The 20,684-nt window shown below is 38.2% G+C and overlaps 1 protein-coding gene across 10 annotated transcripts in view; it reads right to left on the bottom strand.

The window, feature by feature from the left end:
• The window catches only part of MARK3 (microtubule affinity regulating kinase 3), a 64,084-nt gene that overhangs the window by 19,589 nt on the left and 23,811 nt on the right, over nt 1-20,684 (bottom strand). For all 10 annotated transcript variants that reach the window (XM_008500013.2, XM_030452730.1, XM_030452731.1 and 7 more), the window contains 10 exons: nt 17,605-17,653; nt 16,869-16,934; nt 14,374-14,444; nt 8,831-8,887; nt 7,326-7,562; nt 7,115-7,234; nt 6,378-6,477; nt 6,015-6,127; nt 5,121-5,274; nt 3,322-3,539 (listed from right to left, as the gene is read on the bottom strand). In XM_008500013.2, the coding sequence (XP_008498235.1) occupies nt 3,322-3,539; nt 5,121-5,274; nt 6,015-6,127; nt 6,378-6,477; nt 7,115-7,234; nt 7,326-7,562; nt 8,831-8,887; nt 14,374-14,444; nt 16,869-16,934; nt 17,605-17,653 (1,185 nt within the window). The remainder of the gene's footprint in view (nt 1-3,321; nt 3,540-5,120; nt 5,275-6,014; nt 6,128-6,377; nt 6,478-7,114; nt 7,235-7,325; nt 7,563-8,830; nt 8,888-14,373; nt 14,445-16,868; nt 16,935-17,604; nt 17,654-20,684) is intronic.

The raw sequence follows: 20,684 nt of genomic DNA, 5'->3' as shown, positions 1-20,684 counted from the left end.
CAGTGGCACTTCAAACATATCTGCTTACTGTTTGGTTCTGTGTTCCTGAACATATTAAAAATGAAGCATCTAGAATATCTGACAGTCTTCTTCTGGCAGGAAATACGCTCAATAATGGGTGGCTTCCTCTCAGCATTAAATATTTGTCTTCCTTGAGAAGACATCACAACATAAAAATGTACTGTGATGTTGTGTATCTAGCAAGTCAAGACAGGAATCCCTGTGCTGGATCAGACTGTAAAGACTGCATCTGTAGGCTTGGGAGTGGACAGGTTTTGGTATTTTATCTGAAATCAGAAGACTCTAAAGATGCACTTTCCCAGCTCTCTTTCTGGAATGTAAAGACCAAAGGATCAGTATACATTTTTTTTTCCTCTTTGGCTCAGATTTCAGAGATTACAAGAGAAATTTAACTATTTCCAAACTTCAATTTTAGCAAGGATACAGTCTTGGTATTGGGTATTTATACTTCTTAAGTGTATGACCTCCATTCAGGATTCATCAAGGAGGTTCTTCAACTACACTTTTGGTTTTTTGGGGATTTTTCTTTTTTTTGTTCAGCTAACATACAGACTATTAACCTCTGGGCATGTCTAAGTTGCACAGGTGCACAGCAAGGGAAGCCCGAAACTGGTGTCAACAGCACCATGTGACAGCCCCTAGGGTTAGGGTTAGCTGCATAAGTTATTCCTCATGACATCATCTGCCTTTTTTGCAGGAGGTGTTGACACTGCAAAAGCACATGCTGAGACTTATGAGCATATGTGCAAGGTTCAGTCACAGCACAAAGGATGAACCTGTGGTACAGAGTCCTGCTCTTTACCTTGAGAGTTTTGTGCCCACTGCTCGGGCAGGCTATTTTTACACTAAGAGATACCAAGACAAGAACTGATGAAAAAAGAATCAGCTTTTGACTTACAGTAATAAACCAATTTACTTAAGAGCACTAGTATGCTTTTTGGTCCTAAATTCTTTTCCAAACATACCTTCTATTTTCCTCTTCCAGTTTTCTCAAAGCTATACTAAGGACTTTGGGGCAGCTTTGTCACAAGCACTGAGAAAAATCCAGAGCTGAGAGTAATAAACAAGGAGTTATTACTAGTTGCTGCTGGGGATCCCTGTAGCAGGTTTTCATTATTAATTTGGTATTTGCACAATGAACCTGATTTATGATGTGCACTTAGTTTAGCCTATTTAGTTTAAATGCTCTGTCAATTCTACAAGTACAGCTTGGAGCTCCTTACTCCAATCCCAGACCCAGCTATCTGCTCTACAAACACAACTCTTATCCTTAAGTGCATGCTTATAAGCTTTGTTATTTAATAAGAGCAGCACACAACTGGTTAATGGTCTCCAGCTAGGACCAGTTCTACTACTTTTGCTGTATCTATCAAAGTAATATCCATTTTTAAACAGTATTTTGCTGACCCTTCAGCGATTTTCTCAGCATACTACTGATTTCAGAAACTAAGTGCCCAGCAACAATACAAACTCTCTCCACTGCAAACTTTTTTCAGGACAATATGGTAACTCACTCTTTTATTCTGTTCTAGATGTATGCTGATGAATGTGAGAAATAAAACTAATGATTTCCTTAATAATTTCCAGGAATTCTGTAAAAAGTCAGTGCTTCCCTCAATCTCCAACAGCCAGAAAGCAAAAGACTAATCTCTAGCAAGGGAAAAAAAGAAAAAAAGTTTGCACAGTCTGACATGAAGAGCTATAAACAGAGAATTTAAAACACTAATTAACTGAGTGACATCATAGGTCTGATTCCATGTTCACTTTGTATCACTGCTAGTAAAAGATCAGTTGGATCAGCCGCACAATAAATCAGAAGAGAGAACTATCCCACGGTTATGAGCTCATATTTTATTTCAGCTACACTGTATGAAATTTGAAGACTACTGGAATAAATCCCCAGGACTTGGGACTGGTGTAGAACAGAAGATAAAAATACTGAAGATGCTGAATGTAAAATATGTTTTAAATGTCATGCAAAGCTCCTGAATAAGGCACTTCACAATACAGAGTAAGGCCACAAACTAGTACAAAACTGATTTGATTATACCACCATTTTGAGGCTTGGTAGCTAAGAACTGTCATGTGAGAACAAAGTCTGAATGGTTTCTGGACTGATCAAAAAACAAGATGGGAAAAGGGAAAGGGCAAGGGACTAAAAAAATCAGAAAAGCATTCCCTAAAATCATGAGGTCTTGTTCATATTTATGAGTAACAGCTGCTACAGCAGAAGACATGTCTTTTCCAAGGAATCACTTTGACTGAGATCCTTCAGCCAAGTCACTATCAGCCACTGAGCCAAGTGACAATACAGAGCCAACAAAGTGAAATAAATCTGATTTTATTTCTTTTGCTTCAGATTGCCAACGAGCTATGAGTTCAGGAAGTTATCTTCTCATTTGTTTTAAGTAACAGTGCTGAGTATGTGACCAAATATGACAGCTTAGTGAGAAAAGCTTAAAAAAAAAAACATAAAACACTCCACTGCAAGATGAATAAAGCATGGGGAATTTACTCCTTCTGAAAAGAAGGAAGTTTTAAAAATACAAAATCCCCAAGCTTTGTAAATTAAATTTTACAAGACTCAAGAGTTATGAAAACAGAAATTTGCCTCAGAGAGAGGCACACAGAATATGCATGTTAAAGCCAAACCAAAGAATTTTCTTTCCATTCACTGCCTACCACTCAACCCTGTCAAGTCACTAGTTATACACCTTAGAGTGGTTTGTTGTTGTTGGAGTCTAGGGGTGTGTGTGAGAAGTCCACATGGACAAAAGCCAGGCACACTGCTTTTAAACTCAAGTTGAAATGCAACCTTCAGCAGGTTTTGGAGCTACATTTGCTTGATAATCTTAATATACATAATTATGACTTAGAACAACCTGTGTGAGAACAAAGATTAGGTGGCTCCTTAGATACATGAAACTATAAAATGGCATAATAAAAATTTCATCCTTCTGTATAAGAGGCCACAGAAGACTAGTTGGTGATATCAGAAATAACTTTACTCATATAAAATTTCAGGAGATGGCCTTTGAGTTCAGTTTCTTCTTTTTTATATTTAAATTAGGTATGTACCTTAACAGCTGCTAGTGCTAATTACTAATATCTACTACTACTTCAGGAACATTACAAGGTAACTTGAGGAGCTGACTGATGCAGGGGTGAAGGGGAAAGCAACAGTGCAGGATACCTACACCGAGTCTTGATGAATGAAAAGTAAACCAACACCACTGATAAATCACACTTTCACTCCTCAAACACACTTCACAGTTTTGATAAATGAGCATTTCTACTTACACTAGGAACAGCCGAACTTTTCTTACGTTCAGGAATATCGGCCTTATTGGGATTGCTGGCATTTCCAAGCATTGGACTAGCTGGTGCAATTCCCCTTCCTGCAACAGCACTACTGCTGGATTTTCTTGATTGAATTCCTTCTTCTTTAAGGTCACTATCTGTAGTACTAGTCTGGCTTCTTTTGGGATATGCCACTACTGAGGGGATGGATGGTCCAGCTTAAAAATCAAAAGAAACAGAAAATTAAGTAATTATTTAAATTAGTGAAACATGCATGTTTCAGAAGACAGTAAAATATTGTGAAAAAGGAGGCAGGCAATGACAACACACAGAAACAACATCCTGAAGCAAGGTCCTCTACTTTGTCAATAAAATCTGACAGATGTGATATTCAAGTCAACTCTAGTAACGCTTCCCCTCATACCACAATTCCAAGATTGATACTTCTCTTCTGCTAACCTTACTAAGGACAAGAGGGCCATAATAACTATTACTTGAATTCACTGCACAAAGATACTACTTGATTTCCATGAAAGAATTAAGAATTTAATGGAGTCTTCTGGTGTTTTGAGTACTGGCACTGGTTTGGCTTGGGAGGAAAAAAATCTTTAGAAACATTTTAAAGTCACTTAAATAACTGAATCATTTCAATTGAGAATCCACCTTTAGCATGAGGCTGGCACACAATATTCAAAACAATTTCAGATAAAACTGAGCTCCTGAGACAGGTACTTGGTGACACAACCCTGGACCACCAGTGGTACCAACTGCCAGTGGACTCTGCTCCTGGAGCAGCCCAGAAAAAATGGTGATTTGCCACCAGCCTCCTCAAGGGCACCAGGCACATGTGAGAATGGGGCAGCCCCTTCAACAGGCCCCAGCTCTCTCTGGCATTAACAGGTTCCTGGGCACAGGGAACACCCTGTGGGGATGTTAGGATTGGGTTTTCTGCTGCCTGGATTGCCTCTCCTTAGAAAAGGATACATCAAGATACAACAACTTCGCAGTTAGTGCATTAATAACAACTAGTCAAAGTGTATGTATATCCATGCACACAAAAATACATATAAATATATGTAGAGAGATATATTAAAAAGCATTTCAAAGCTCAGTAACTGTTGTCTCAGGAGACTTCCTAAGGAAAGCAACCTTTGAACATACTTAAGGTATTTAAAAGTAGACCTAACTGGAGACTTTATGTATGAGTTAGTGTATGGGCAGAAAGATACTTAAGATACTTAGAAAGCCCTAAGCTACTATCCTGCACACACATTAAGCAGAAGAGTTCCAAGTTCATCTGAGTCACTAATCTTTAAAAATTTAATTTCTGTGGGACAATCAAGTGACACTACCCTCAGGAAACAGAAAACAAGAAATATTGGAACACTAGCATTTTTTCAAGTTTTAAAGACAAACTGACCTACTAGTGTCAAAAGAAAACAAAAGCTGAACAGACATACAGGAGCATGGGGGAGGAGTGCTGCACTTTTCATGAAAAAGGGGGTTTCAGAATTCTGTGTCACAGGGCCTCCTCAGCATGGTCAGGAATGCAAGGGATGACACAAGGCCAAATAGCACAATTAAGTTCATGTATACAACATTCCTCTAGAAGCTGTTTTTGAAGGCTTTATAACAAAACCAATTTAAAAAAAGATACCAGTTTTCAAACTATTTATTCTCCATGCTGTGAGCCAGTCTGTTGTCATCCTCCTTACCTCTGAGTGATGGAGACAAATTCAGAAACTGAACAGACCTGGAAGTCACTATATTCTGCAACACTGAAAATGAGAATTGCTCACCATGATCACTGTACCGCCGCTGTTTCTGGCTAGAAGATATGCTTCTCTGAACTTTGTGATGAGGAGATTGTCCAGTGCTATTATTAAGATCACTACTTGGTCTAACTTTGGCAAGTGAAAGATTGCTGCTGGAGCTTGAATCACTTGCATCCAACTATGATACAAATGAGAATATTAAAACAAGTTAAGACAAAAGAAGTTAAACATCCACCATGTTATGGGAGCAGTAACAGGGAGGCAGAAGGAAGATAGGCCTGGGACACAGGGATTTTTTTACAGCATGGAAGTTGCTTAGAGTCCCCAACTTCTCTTAAATTCTTGTGCAATTGTCGTAGGTGAAATTCAGTGGAATCTGCAGCTCTTAAAAGGACAATAAGATAAAGAAAAATCTCTCTCTCCTCTCAGGACTCCTCACAGCTCTTAAAGATTCTCACAGGATGTGAGGATACATTCAGTAGAAGCCACCACATCAGCTCCTCCAGCAGAGGAACCAAGAGCAGCTTACTAATGCCAGGCCCTCTAAGTATCTTAAGTTTAATCTATAAGGCAAGAACTTTTTTATGTTGACTGTTTCTGCTCCTTGGTTCTCTTAAAGTACTTAGAGAGCTAGAACAGTCACATTGGAGTTACTAGACTAGACAGGACAGTAACCGGCATATGAAGTATGTAACTCATACAAAGAGTAACTGCTGAGTAAGAGGGGTACTTCTGGGGAGCCAAAAGGCATGAGTTACTAAGATCAGAGTGAGAACAAACACAGTATCATTTGGAGAGCTGACACTGTAATAGACTTCTCTGTAGGAATGCTTTTGGTTACTGAATTTTGCTTCTAGCTTTGCTAAGGGACATTTTCTGATCCTCTTGTTTCTTTGCATCTTTAAAAATGGCACTTACCTCTGATGATTTCCTTCCTAGCAGTAAGTATGTAGCTGTGATTTCATCATACTTCATTTTACTGAGGGATTCTTGAATTTCTTCTTGAGAATATCCCATTCCTACCATAATATCTAAAAACACACACTCTGTAAGTAACTGCAACACTATGATGTTTAGGCTGGCTGAGTGCTTAAGTTCAAGAGATACAATGAAACATTTAAATAATTAAAACAAGTGTGAGAACATAAGCCTGATGAAATATCAATATTAGCACATCAGCTACTTATTCAAAATGGCAAACAAATACAGAGTGGCAGAGAAAAAAAACCCACCAGCCATATAATGCAAAAAATCATCATAATCTGAAAAATACTTGATTACCTATTCTTTTCTGGTCCGAGATGTCTAGTTCTGGTTCCACAAAGGGTTTAAGTTCATCCTCCTCATGTCCTGCATTGATCCACCTGTCCTTCATAATTTGCTATAAAAGAAAGGGTTTTGCTAGCACAATACATTTAGCAGCAAAAACAACCTGTTGAAAGAACTCCCCCCCCCCTCCATCTACCAAACACTACTGCCTTTTCTCATTTTAGTTTTGCAGAAGAGGCCCCAGCACCTACTTAGTATTGTTTTGCTCCACTGAGGAGAATCAACTATGCACATCAAGCCAAGTTGCCTCCCAGTCATCTGTGTTCTACCACACAGCTGAAAGCTAAAAGCTCATAACAGACCAGGAAAGTTTTTTTTTTTTTGGCTTTTCTCCTCCATCATGGCACAAAATGCAGACAAAAAGGCGACCACACTATAACCTAGCAATCAAAAGTTCCAGTTTGCATTTTCAGATGTGGAAAATGTCCCAGTGGATCATCAATTTATGTAAGAATCTACAAGGTAACCATCAGAAAAAGTCGTATGACATATGCAGTGTATTCTCATGTTCATTCTGAAAGCAATTGTGGAATCAGCTGTTTTGTAACTTTTAAAATCCAAGTAATACGCTCTAGTCAACACTCCAAATAAGCTATTCAGGAATGGTATGACAATGACAAGTTAAAGGCCAAAAACAGTTTGGTTAGCATAAAGCCCTGCTTTCTGAGGGACCTTATTTGTGCCATTACCTCTAGAGTGCCTCTTTTTGTTGGGTTTAGCACCAGGAAACGTTTGAGAAGGTTTTCACAGTCTGTGGACATGTAAAAAGGAATCCTGTATTTTCCCCGTAGCACTCTTTCTCTTAGTTCCTTGGTAACAGAAGAACAGACAGTGAGTTGTAAGCAGCAAATGACATAAAACATCAGGTAAACATGCCCAACATGTTCTACAAAAAAGTACCTTTAAGTTCTGTCCATCGAAAGGAAGAGATCCACTCACAAGGGTATAAAGAATAACTCCTAAACTCCAAACATCTACTTCAGGTCCATCATATTTTTTCCCTTGAAAAAGCTCTGGAGCAGCATATGGTGGGCTGCCACAAAAGGTGTCCAGTTTATTTCCAACTGTAAATTCATTGCTAAAACCAAAGTCAGCTATTTTAATGTTCATATCTGCATCTAGCAATAGATTTTCAGCCTGGAAGAGAAAGAATGGCCAGTGAGATGAACCGAAAATACTTAACTTAAAATGCTATTGTCCATTTTTACTCCTTTTTAAAATGCAAAAAGCTGAAATATCTGTTAAAATTCTCTCCCTTGCAAGGTCTTTAGAGATGCTTTAGTCTATCATTCACATTCCCCCTATTTTAAAAACATCTCCACAATGGCTTCAGACTACGGGAGCTACTACACTACCTGAAAACTGTATTATTAACCATCTATTTTCTCCACAGAAATGCATCCTGAGCTACTGTAACTTACATTTTTTATCTATTAGATGAAAACAAAATACAGTCTCACTATGCACACTTCATGTGGCATGCTTGCCAAAGTTTGGTAACACATACAATCTTCAGCTTTTTTCAAGTGGGGTTTTTTTCTTGGTGGTGGTGGTGTTTTCTGGTGTTAAGATCTTGGGTTTTTTTAAAGTTATGAGTTATGATATGTTCAAATTATGTGCCAACACCATTAATATAAAATCCATAGTTTAAAGAAGGAATCATAGTATCACAGAATGATTTGGGTTGGAAATGACCTTAAAGATCATCCACTTCCAACCCCCCTGCATGGGCAGGGACACCTCCCACTAGTCCAGGCTGCTTAAAGCCCTATCCAGCCTCAACTTGACACTTCCAGGGAGTGGCAGCCACATCTTCCCTTACAGGGAAGAATTTCTTCCTAATATCTAATCTAAATCTGCTGTCTTTCAGCTTGAAACCATTCCCTCTTGTACTGTCTCTACAAGCCATTGTAAAAAGTCCCTCGCCAGCTTTCCTGTAGGCCCCCTTCAGGTACCAGAAGGCTGCTCTAGGGTCTCCTGGAGCTTTCTCTTCTCCAGGCTGAACAATCCCAACTCTCTCTATACCATTTCACATCAAGCTACAGAGATGCCATACTTCAGTTTCATCAACATAATTAGCAATGCATTCTGTTCAAGAACAAAACTTGTCCTACCTCTACGAACATAGTTGTTGTTTTCTTTAAGGCCACTGAGGTAACACTATCAGATTTGAATCTGAACACAAGGTGGGAGACTTTCAGCAGACACTGAATTTCTATATTTAAAAGTCTGACAAATCCTGTTCCTTTTATTTGAAATGGTTCTATACTGTAAACATGCCTCAAAACTTACATATTAAAAAAAAAATCAGAAAGCTTAATATACACTACATTTTTTGGCACAATAAAGGTCCCACCCACAGGTACTGAAGCTGACACACACCTCACACACTTTTTTCTACTCACCTTGAGATCTCTGTGAACAATATGCTTTTGATGGCAATACTGCACTGCAGATACTATCTGGATAGAAAACAAACCCAATTATATAAGTGACATCTCACAGAAGTAGAAGTTTTGATCAAAAATTTCCAAATTTTTTACTTAAGTTGACATGTGCTTATCCACTCAGAGCTACATTACCAACTATTACAGTGACCAGCATATACATGGGGGAAAGCTGTTAAATAACTTAGGTGTTTGTTATTTGATCTATTTGCTTTCTACTACACTTGAAAGAGGATTTTGTTTTTCCTGTGTGGCTAATTATAGACCAGTAGAAGCAATGACTTTCAGAAAGGTTACTGACGTATTTCCATTCCAATAATGTATACAGCTATAAAAGCTTTCCCTCTGGACTGAACTTTTCCAGTCCCTCTCCAAAGGTGATTTTTCATGCTGCAGCAGGGAGAGAAAAGGGTAAGAAATGGGCTTAGCTACTGGAGAAACTACTGGGAAACAGCTTGTTTGTCAAAACTTATGCCACGAGAGGCAACTGTGCATCTGAAAGTGGTCTGCTAAGTACATATGGTTTATTGTATTTCTCTCTGTAAAAGAGTAGCAAGCTCACTGGAAAAACTCTGCCTCTCTCAAGTGTTAACAGAGTAATTTCTTCCATAATCATTTCCAAATATCATTAAGTTTTTTCCTGTTTTATGTAGCAAACTATATATGCTATTTACACAGTAGAGTGTCCTAGTACATTTCTTCTGAGCCATGAGAACTGCCACAGAACTCTGCATGTATGGAAAAGCTGGATAAAGTCTCATTGTTACATCATCACAAATGTGGTAAGAAACATTTTATTCTCAGGCATGTGATCAGAATTGAGGCAGATGTTATATCTTTTTAAAATAAATGGAATTTCACATAAAATAATTTAATGTAATAATTACAGTTAAATAACCATCTTTCCATTCTTCATTCACAATTAAGATTTCCAATACAGAAAGGTGAGGTAACATTACAAAAAAAACACTCATGATCAAACTGCCCATCTTAGCACAGAGTTCCTCCTATACTGGTAACAATGGTTCTTATCTTAAATATTTAGAGTGGATGAAAGTAAGGTTCTTGGTAGGTCAAAAAACTGACCTATCAGGTAATTATGAATTCAGAACTTAGGTGCCAATGTTACAGTCTTTGTGCTCCTGTCTTACTGAATCACACAGATACAAAATGCTACCTTAGAAGCCAGGCAGTCTGTGAAGAGCTGAAATATTGCCATTCCCTATGCTTTCATTCTGGTTTTGCTTGTTCCTTTTTGTATTGGGTCCTTCTGCAGACTCCAAGCTCAGCATTTTATAGTAACTGAAGCTGCTAGTTTTCCCATGCCACCACTTGTATCATTCATTTGGTTTTCCTTCCTTTCCACCACTGCTTCTGCACCAGCCACAAGCTCACTCTGCAGGTGTTCTCAAGGCTGACAGCATGACAAACACCTCAAGCTTTAGTCAGGATGGCAAGGACAGAACTATACCACTCACTCCTAAACTGCTTTTAAGCTGACTAAGAGCAGAAGGTCTAGCAGATCAATCAGTGGCTTCCTTTAGAAATGCTTTTGAACTGCTCTGCAATGCAACAGGATAGCACAGAGACTGCAAAAGTAAATCTGAGTTAAATGTAAGGGAAATAATGCAATGTGCACAACATTATTAACTGAAGAACAGCGGTCAAGACATGAATGAAAAATAGCAAAAAGCATGGCTGCACTGGATTAAGTCCCTTGTTTTCCACCTTCCATCCCTGTTTCCACTCACAGCTCCCTCACCCATAAAATTCTTGAGTGTGAGAAATTTGCTTATGCTTGGCAGGTGGGGAGAAGAGGGGAACAAACAGCAGATCTTTTTGCTAGAGGTAACAACTGAAGCATTGAAATACATTTCTTGGGAGGGATTTAAAAAAATCTGTATAATCATAGGTTTTAAAGTACAAGTTAGAACAAGTTATCTCTAGGCAGAAAAACCATTGCTCATGAGGAATGAATAACAAAAGGATAGGTAAATGACCTCTCAACATTCCTTTCACACTGCCAAGAGTGTCCTGTTTCTTAAATGAAACATACAAATGAAATGTATTTTGTAGATTTCTTTTATTTTCCAAGATCTGTCCTAACATCTACCAGCATTAAAAGCTTTAAACTGCTTCTGCAGGGAAACAGTGGGAAGACTGAAGGAGGCCCCATCTAGTTTGGACACAGAAGAGGAAGAGACAGAACAAATACACATGGATTTTGGGATACCCCCTTCCCTGAGTCTTGGCTTCCCATTTTTTGCATTAATTCTTATCCAGATGGGCAGATTTTTCCATGGAAAAAGGATGGTAAGATTGAATCAGAACTGCTTGGAAGCCTGTAATAGGGGAATAAAAACGAGGTGACATTAGGAATGCAAAATGTTCTGGATTTGAATTTCTTACACACGGCTGCACAAAAGGAGCTTGAAACTGAGAACTGTGGAGCATGGCTGTATTTTTAGTCTTTGTACCCTCTCCTGTGCTCCTTCTCAAGCGTGACTGGAATAATGTGTTCACTGTCTTACATTCTTTTTTTCCTGCTCATAACCTTAAGTATGTGTAACAAAATGGACAGAATTTTTTTTTAACAAGCAAAGAGGGGAGAGTTACCAAGTTCTGCTCTTTGCCTGCTAGAGAGGAAGTGCCTCCTCAGATGAAACATTAAGTGTTTGATTCAGAGATCACATCTACTGAAAGAAGAAACATGAACTGAAAACAAGATGTAACACAGCCTATTGTAAGAACTAAGCTCAATACCATGGCACAACTGTTTATTCAGTTTAAAAGTTTAAAAGAGATCCACTGTGTTAGTGAATTAAAAAAAAAAAAAAAAATCTATTATGTCCTAAGTCCCCATCTGACATAAGAACAGCTGCACGGAATCAGATAAAAGGTCTCCAGAGAGCATTCTCCCTCCAACAATGGCTAAAAACTATATGAAGCTACTCTGGGACTACAGTAAGGTGAAATGAATAGTTTTATGACCTGTAAACCCAGCAAGATCTAGTTTCCTTTGACACTGTCCCAACGGTGAGAGTTCTAGTGTCTAAGAGATGCCAAGAAATGATCAAAGTTTCCTGACCTCTCTCCTGCACGCATGATCTCTCTAGCCAAGCACAATAGGCTTGTGCTATAGTTTCTTTCCTTGGGTTATTACTATGGTTCTGTCTTTTTTTCCAAGTGTTTATGCTTTTGAAGCTCTCAAGACCCTCCTATCTTTAAGACCAAGGTCCCTGTGGTGGAGTTGGGTAGCTGGGAAGTCAGCTGTAGGGGGAGGGCAGGGCACAGTTGCCTGTGCCAGGTGACGAAGAGTTAGAAGAAACTGAAAACATGATTGTGTATTTCACCACTCAAGTGAAAGCACCTAGGTATCTTCACAAAGAGCATTTAGTATACTGAAGTACACATACACACACACAAAAAAATTAAATTGAGAATCTGAACTACAGAAAATCAACTCTTGATGGGTCACTATCCAGCTCTGCAGGTAATTATTTTTTACTTTTTTTCCCTTCGTATTTGCTTTTGAAAAATGAAGTTACAGATATGCTGTACTACTCACATTATGCCATTAAAGTAAGCACTAAGTGTTCCTGTAAAACACGTTTGACCTGTTTGCACAAGTTTTTCACTTTAAGTTAATTTGTTAGAAAAAAATAGGTAGTTGTTGAACAAACGTGCTATTTCAGTGGAATTAATGCAAGATCTTTTTCCACTCAACTCCTGATAAAAGAAACAGAGGACAAAGAGCAGACAATCACACCAGTAGAGGTTTTCAACATTCACATCCAAGACAGAACAGCAAACCCTTCCTCAAGTTACTCTGAGGCTCTTCAAGTGACATTACAAAGACCAAGGCAATAGCCTGGGACTTAAAAGAGATGGTGAAGCAACTGCTCCATAGCCCATCATATCTACTCCAGCACAGAACAGAAACACCAGAAACCCTCAATCACAAAGGAAAATTCTCTACCTGCCAGAAGAGGAAAGTAGCTTTAAAAAGACATGTAAGAATTTGTTAAAGAGGAAGAAAATTTTTCCCTACTATTATGCTGTGTAACTTCAGCAACCACAAGGCACTTCTGGGGATAGAAAGTTTGCAGCTGCTTTTTTGTTGTTGTTTTGTTTGTTTGGGCTTTGGTGTGGCAGAGTTGTTTTTGTTTTGGTTTTTATTTTTTTCTGGCAAAAGATTAAAGAAGGTAAATACAAGATTTGAAGAGATGAGAGAAAACAAAGGAACAAATACTTCATAGCAATGCTTATGCTGCCTTCTTATGATTCTGTTTTGGGGGTTTGGTTATTGTTTTTGGGTTTTTTTACTTTCAATGCTACTCTTGAGTTTATTGCTTACATTGCTTTTACACAATTTTTTCTACACAAGACAAAGGGATCAAAAAAATTGTGGCACGATTTCCTAGTTTGCAAATTGTTACTTTCAGTCACACTATCCACGTAAGAGAAGTGTAAAAGGTTTTCTTGCAAGGAATTTCATGAAAGTCATTGATTCATTTCCTGGAATCTCACATAAAGTCAAATTTCTTCTACTTTTGTATGGTTATTTTTAAGAAATGAAGCTATTAGAGCCTTCCCTTCCATCAGTGAAAATGGCTGTCACACTGTTGCTGCAGTTCACCAGTTTAAAATCCCTACATAATAGAGACAAGAGTGTTTGACTGAATGATTACTTTAAACTGTCATTAAGGAGGAACATAATTTTGATACTTATTATTCACAGCATTATCTAGGCTATCCAAGTGACCAAAGAGATGCAAATAACACAGGCACTTATACATTTCTGCACAAGAGCAGAAAACAAAGTGTATCTCACCAGTGAGGGCTGCAAACAAAACTCTAAATTCTACAGGAGCAGAGATCTGGATTTTAACTAGTGAGGCAAAAGTATTTGGTTATACTCAATAAGACTTTACTATAAAATAGAAACATTTTTTACAGATTAATTGTCAGCATCTTTGCAGGGCTAGGTTATCCATCATAAAGTAAGCCTAACTAACAAGCCTACAAACTACTTTTCAGTGACTTTTTAGAACAGCCAGGAAACTGCATCTTTGTGTAAGCAGATGGCTGTTATTGCTGCCTGAAACATGCACTGCCTGCATTTTCAAACTGGCCTGTTTGTAGCCTGTAACATTTGAGCAACTTCGAAAGGTTACAGACCAGATAACTAAGGATATATGAAATCAACCCAAAGGAAATTAATTTTGGAACGAAATGCACATTCAAATCCAGCAGCTGCTGTGTTCTGGCACTCCTGGACACCCCAGCAACACAGTACTGGGAAGCAAGCTCCACTGGATGGACTACTAAACCCTTCAAAGGACTACTATAACCCAAGTTTTTTCCCCACACAGATTTACAAGACCACAACATGCTGAACACTTCCATAACTCAAATGCAAAGGCCAGCCATTTTACTCATTTCAGCATTAAAAACCGGGAGGGGAGAGGAAAGCTGATGTATAGAAATGTTATACATACCTGTCTAAATTTAGCTCTAGCCTCCTTTTCCTTCATTCTTCCATGTGCAACCAGATAGTCAAACACTTCCCCTACAATTCAATAACAAGAGCCATTAATGCCAATTTCAGAATCTAGATTCCTCTCCAGCAGTTGCCCACAGCAACTTCACTGCAATGACTGTGCTTCCAGCTTATGATTACTGATTAGCTTTAAAGAAAAAGGCACAACTAGCATGCAGCTTACTACACCATCTTTTCTTGTACAAGAAAACAGTAAGACTTGATGAATAACTGCATATAGGAAGGAAAAAAAAACACCTAACCCATTTCCTTTCAGTTATTTGTAATAGAAAGTAATAAGCATACTTCTGTTTTGTAAATAAAGACTTCCTCAAAAGGCTTTCTTTTGCCCCTCAAAAAAACCCCTATCTGATGATTCTGAGAATACTGTCATACCAGCACAATAATTTGATTTGTGTGTATAAACATATTCTAAGCAAAATCAGCAATCTTAGCTTTAGCCTAGGTTTGGAAGAGGTACCCCACAAGGAAGGTCACAATAATGAGCATAGCAGGACACAGTGACATAATCCATCATACAACCATCAGATCTGTAAGATATACTAAGAAGGATTACTCCTGAAAAAGCCTGATGCATGGCTATAGACAACTAAAGGAGATTACTAAAGCAGTACTGAAGATCTGCTGTGTTTGGTTTTTTCCCCTTTAGTCAATGCAGTCGTTTTACACCACAGCAATATACACTATAATGTTAGAGCTTTAGGTGCAGCCAACTGCCCCATGAAACACTGACATACTTGTGAGAGCATGGGAGATTTTCTTTACTAACATCAAGTTCTGTACATAAGAATTCCTACAAAACCAGACTAGCATGCAGTTAAAAACATTCTTCACTAATATGCAAAATTAATAACAATTTTAGAAATTGATCAAATATGTAAATATTCTCCAGGAAGCAAGAAAGAAGTTTTGTAGATGGACACCTCACAAGGAAATTTTTGGAAATAAGCAACTCCACCAAATTTAAATTACAAAAAACCTGTCATACAGAAGGAAAAGCAACGACTGAGCAATCCTCTAGGATCCTCCCTCTATGGTGTATTAATTAGCACTCAATTCAGGATAACTCAGCTGTATTTCACAACTGTTTCTTCAACAACCTTGAAGGAACAAACCTGAACACTTCACAATTCATGGAAAATGACACCAGACAAAGAATTATCCCCAGTTTATGCAAAGTGTTGCACTTCTAGGCATAGGTTCTTTCATTCTGCGGCCAGAGTTCAAATGCATTATGTGTGATTGGGATATTGATAAAGAGGAAATATGGGCACCTGATGCCTGCCACCGAGATGCCCAGCCAGTCCTGCCCTGCACAACATGGCATGTGCAAAGGGCAGTGCTCATGGCCTTTTATACTGGTGCAGTTATGTATCTTTCCAGTACCCTAAGAATGATCCTCAGTGCTTTAAAGCACCACTGGCCCTTCTACCTCCCAAAAGCTAATCACTAGATGGCAACAGGACATCACTTTTAAGTGTAGTACCATCAAACAGCACAGAGATGCCTCCACCAACACCTGTACTAATCAATATTTTAACCTTTTTTTACCGCCATCATTTCTTGGCTGAGCATTCAGTGACATGCTAGAAGAAAATACAGGTAGAGAACCATTACCTGATCTATAGTAATTGGTTAAAATTCACATGAGCAAATGTCAGAGTAAGAATTCAATGCTGATATTCTCTGAAGACTGTCTCCCTTCCAAAACTAAAGAAAAGCATTAACTACTTGAGACTTCCAGCTGCTGATGTAAAGAGTCACATTGGCAATTTGTTTTTAGCCAGTAAGGAGTAACTCAAGCCCAAATACTTTAATTCCAGCTTTAGTTAAAATATCTGACATTGGATGATGTGCACTTCCCCACCTCCCTTGCAATCAGGAAAAAAATTTTAAGTCCCTCCTGAAATGTGATAAGGCAAAGTGTAACCTTTCTCGATGGCAGAAGATCTGTGATTAAGATACAACAAATGTCATCAACATGTGAAAAACAGAAGTTGAGAAGTTGCAGTATTTGTGCTTTTGAAAGCAACAGTTAAGGGAACACAGATATGTTTCATCTGAACATGGTTTTACCAAGTATCTTACACAAAACAGGCCACCAGAGTTAGGGAGTTGAACACAATAAATTGAAAAGCCAGGGATTTGTTATGGGCAGAACAATCAATGGCTGAACAAAGATTATCATTAAATTTGAGCTGTGAAAACAAAGCCAATGTTACTAAGTTGGAATAAGTTCAGAAATTGGTTTTACATGTTATATTTAATTATGCTGCCCAAAGAAGTTTCAGACAATACTAAGATTTTGTTTAAAAATGTACACCACCATAACAGTAATGCTTGATGAAAAAGTAAGCAAAACTTTAAAGAAAACAAGTGCTTTCTCCCACTTGGTAATTTGTTTACATGTCATCACAGCAGAGAGGTACTTACCCCCACTTGCATATTCCATTATTAAATAGAGAGTTTTTTCAGTTTCGATGACTTCAAATAGCTTCACTAGAAAAGAAAGTAATTTATTCATCAGGTAATTAGTTGCAAAAGTATTAACCCCACAGAGAATTGTCAGACTAACAAAAACCCAACCATATCTGCTCTCTGCTTGACAACATCAGACTATTGGTCTAAAGGAACTTTTGCTGTCTAATGTTCCCAAATGGAAAATACTGTAACACATTTGATCAACCCATGTAAAACATTTTCTTAAGAAACAGTACTTTGCCTCTGTGACATGAGAAAAACAATTAAATTAAGCAGAACTTCCACAGATTGCACCAGCAATAGCCATTTTTATGCACTGAACTCTGGCATATGTGGTGACAAATGAGTTATCAGCCAGTTTGCTGACAGTCCTGTAACAATACTACATCATTTATTTGAACAAAGCTGAACAATTTCTTAAACACTCTTTGGTCTTGGGCCAAACTTTTTAATTCAGTCACAATATTACACTTAAATAGAGAAAAGTTATCAGCTAGCTATGCAAGTAGCAGTTTTGTGCAAGGGGACGAAAAATTTTTTTTTTTACAACACACAGCACTAATTATTTATTACTGTTTCTTTAGAGTAAATAGACACCCCAGTGCAAAATCATCTTTTTAACTCGTATCACAGTTTTAACAGTGAAAAAACTAACATTTCTCCAGTTGAAAAATGTGAAACAAGATACCTATATTTGGATGATTTAAGATCTTCATTATTCTTACTTCTCTAAAGAGCTGAAATAAACATAAAACATGAAGTTAGTGAAATAGGTAACACCCTTTCTTCCTAAAGCCTAAAGCCTGATCATTTTGGTGTTTGTTAATACACAAAGGGCAAACATTTCTATTAGCATTTCAGTGAAGTTTATGAAATAAGCACCTACTGGGAGGAAGACTTGAGAGCCTGCTTCTTTTAACACATCCCCCCAAACAAACCAACCCTCAACAAGCTGCACACACCCACAAAGTGCTCCAGATAGCTCAGAAGTGACCTTTTCTCTGTGGTTTGCACTTTGTTGGGGCCAGAAGACCATTATGAGCCCATACAGTTTCTTGCTGGCCAGTACCTTCCACACCATCTTTTATCGCTTCACAGAAAACACTGTTTCCAAAGTTTCAGGAACCCTCACCAGAGCCCCTTTTAAAGACCACTACACTACATTGCTGGTTTGAACTCATCACTCTTCAATACTTTGTTAAAGCCAGAGGATTAGTGTGCTGCACTAGGAGTTCACAGATGAAAAGTCAGTTGCTTATCACACAAAAATCAGTTATTCAGCTATACCATCAACAAGCTAGTTTTAAAGCGAGATGGGGAGGCAAGGCTCCCTCTTGGCCTCCCTCTGAGCCTGCTCAGCCAGCTCAACATGCTGAACCTCCTTGCCAAAATTGGTGTTTTCCTGGCTCAACAATCCCCACCAGACAGAAGAAACACCATTACTCCAGGCGTACAATCTCACCCTGCTTCCACCCTTTTCACCATCCACCTTCCCCATAGAACAGGATCCCACTGTCTCCCTTTATGCAAGCATTGGTGTTAACCTGGTCTGACACACAAGGTACTGGAATTAATTTAACAAATATCTCACAAAAACCACAAAAGTCCCCAAAATAAAAACACTCTCATCTTAGGAGTTTTCTGTTGTAGCTCCCTTGGCCACCACAGCACATCTATTTAGGCAGGATGGGTGGTGTGGGAGTACCACTGCCCACTGCAAGCTCCAGAAGGACATCAAACCAAAGGTGCTACATCCAGAGACCACAGACTGGTCTCAAGGATCTTGTTCTTCCCACCATCAATACCCATGGTGAACAGGGTCTTGCTTGAGTAGTTATTTCCACAGAGTTCAACTTGACCTGTCAAACTGACTAAACTGTCCTCCTTTGCAACTGGACAGTAATATGGGAACAACATTCAACACACCACAAACAAAACCAAAATCTATTACTGATCAGCTGTTAACTATCATCACCTCTGAAAATGCTCTTCTGCAAAAGACAATTATAAGATGCTCATAAACCTTTAAGTGTCCATAGTAAAAATGTCACAGGCATTGTTACTGCAATATAAAACACAGCTTTTAATGAAGTTGATTAATAACATTTGAATTAAGAGTCAGCCCACTATTTCTCCCTGAAAACAGCCAAGATAAATTATTACAAAAACTCTTGAAGTAAAAATGCTGTTATATATATAGAAAACCAAAGTATTATTCTTTTAGGGTGTATGCTATGAGGCAGTCAAGTGCAGAGCTCTTCTCCCTCTGCAGCTCCCCGCTTGCCAGCCCAGCTCAAAAGGGCTGACATTCTTAAGCCTGGATTGTTTTTTAACAGCATGCTTCAAAAAGCAGGAGCAATCAAGTGCTTTTTATTCTAAACCTAACACCAACTTCTACAGGAATACCAGTACTGCAAGAGATCAGGTTGAACTTAATGCAAGGAGAGTGAAAGTCCATAGCTCCAAAGGAATGCAGACATGAGAGAAGGAGTTTTGTAAATACAAGATAACACCCCTGTTAATAGCAGTAATGAAGCAAAAAGTGCTGCTGCAAGATTTGCCTCGGGTTAAGATTTCAGATAAAGACATTTATGTATTACTAACAACTAAAAAAATCTGTTAAGCGTACTTACTCAATAAAAGCAAAAAAAGTGAAACACAGGAACCAAAGAGAAAACAACCCAAGAGTTAACAAAACAAAATCCTTGCACCTTTGTGTTTTTAATTAAAAGAAAATGGGGGAGGTGGGATTTAAAAAAAAAATAAATTAAAAGGGAGTGGGGAGAATCACAATTTGAAGATCAGTTTTTCTAGCCATTCTCTGCTTTGTCATGTTTCTGTAAAGGTCAAGTTTTGGGAAGCAATCCTTACTGCTCAACAGACCACCTCCCCCATGCTACAGCTATGAATGACACATTACCTAAGCACAGAGTAAAACCAGTTTTCCAAATGCTTTTAATTATCTTATTATCATTATCAAGGTCTATGGTTGACAGATGACTAGATGACAACCTACTTAAATGCTATCAGGATGGACCAAATAAATTTTTGGCCATGTAAATAGTTTCAAAAAATACACATGCATGTTTTCTGTGCCCCCCCTCACAGAGGTATGTAAAGTGTGTTTTGCTTTTTTAACTATGTTGTTTCTGGAGCTCTTTCATATACTAGACAAGGCAGACTACTTCACCACCTTTCACTGATCACCAGAAATTTAAAAGTAGGTGACTAGTTATTTTTTTCATATTTTTCCTTTAGTTCAGCTCATCTGGTGTGTAATATGTTCTGAATACTCCATTAATACTTTTAACCACAGCTTATAGAACTCAAAGCCTCTAGCCTGATTTTAGTGTTTTGAGGGTAAGTTTTCCTTAATTCACTCTCAACTGATTGTTATCTCCCACCCTCAGTTCTCAGAAAAAGCCTTTTTCAACAAGTGTAGCTCCACTGCTGCACAGATGAGGACCTTAGTTGTTATTCAGCCATTACACTACTTACCCTCACCTCACTTAACCAAAAAAACCACCAAAACCAGATGCATTCATAGGATTAAGCACAGCACCACAGGCAGTCATAACTGGTGCCACCAGACAGGAACAGTCAAGCAAGAGCAATATAGAGTAAAACTAAAAATTACGCTAAAATTTGCAATTATGCAAATTAATATATTCCCTATTCTAATATATTTTTTTTTAAATAAAGTTTGCTGACTTGGATGGAGCTAGCTGCTTCTTCCATCAGTCACTATGCACTTTGATGGTCTAATGT

This window comes from Calypte anna, chromosome 5A (assembly GCF_003957555.1).
Source record: "Calypte anna isolate BGI_N300 chromosome 5A, bCalAnn1_v1.p, whole genome shotgun sequence".
Lineage (NCBI taxonomy): Eukaryota > Metazoa > Chordata > Aves > Apodiformes > Trochilidae > Calypte > Calypte anna.
Note: the sequence above shows the minus strand (reverse complement) of the source record. Positions and strands in the feature narration are given on the sequence as shown.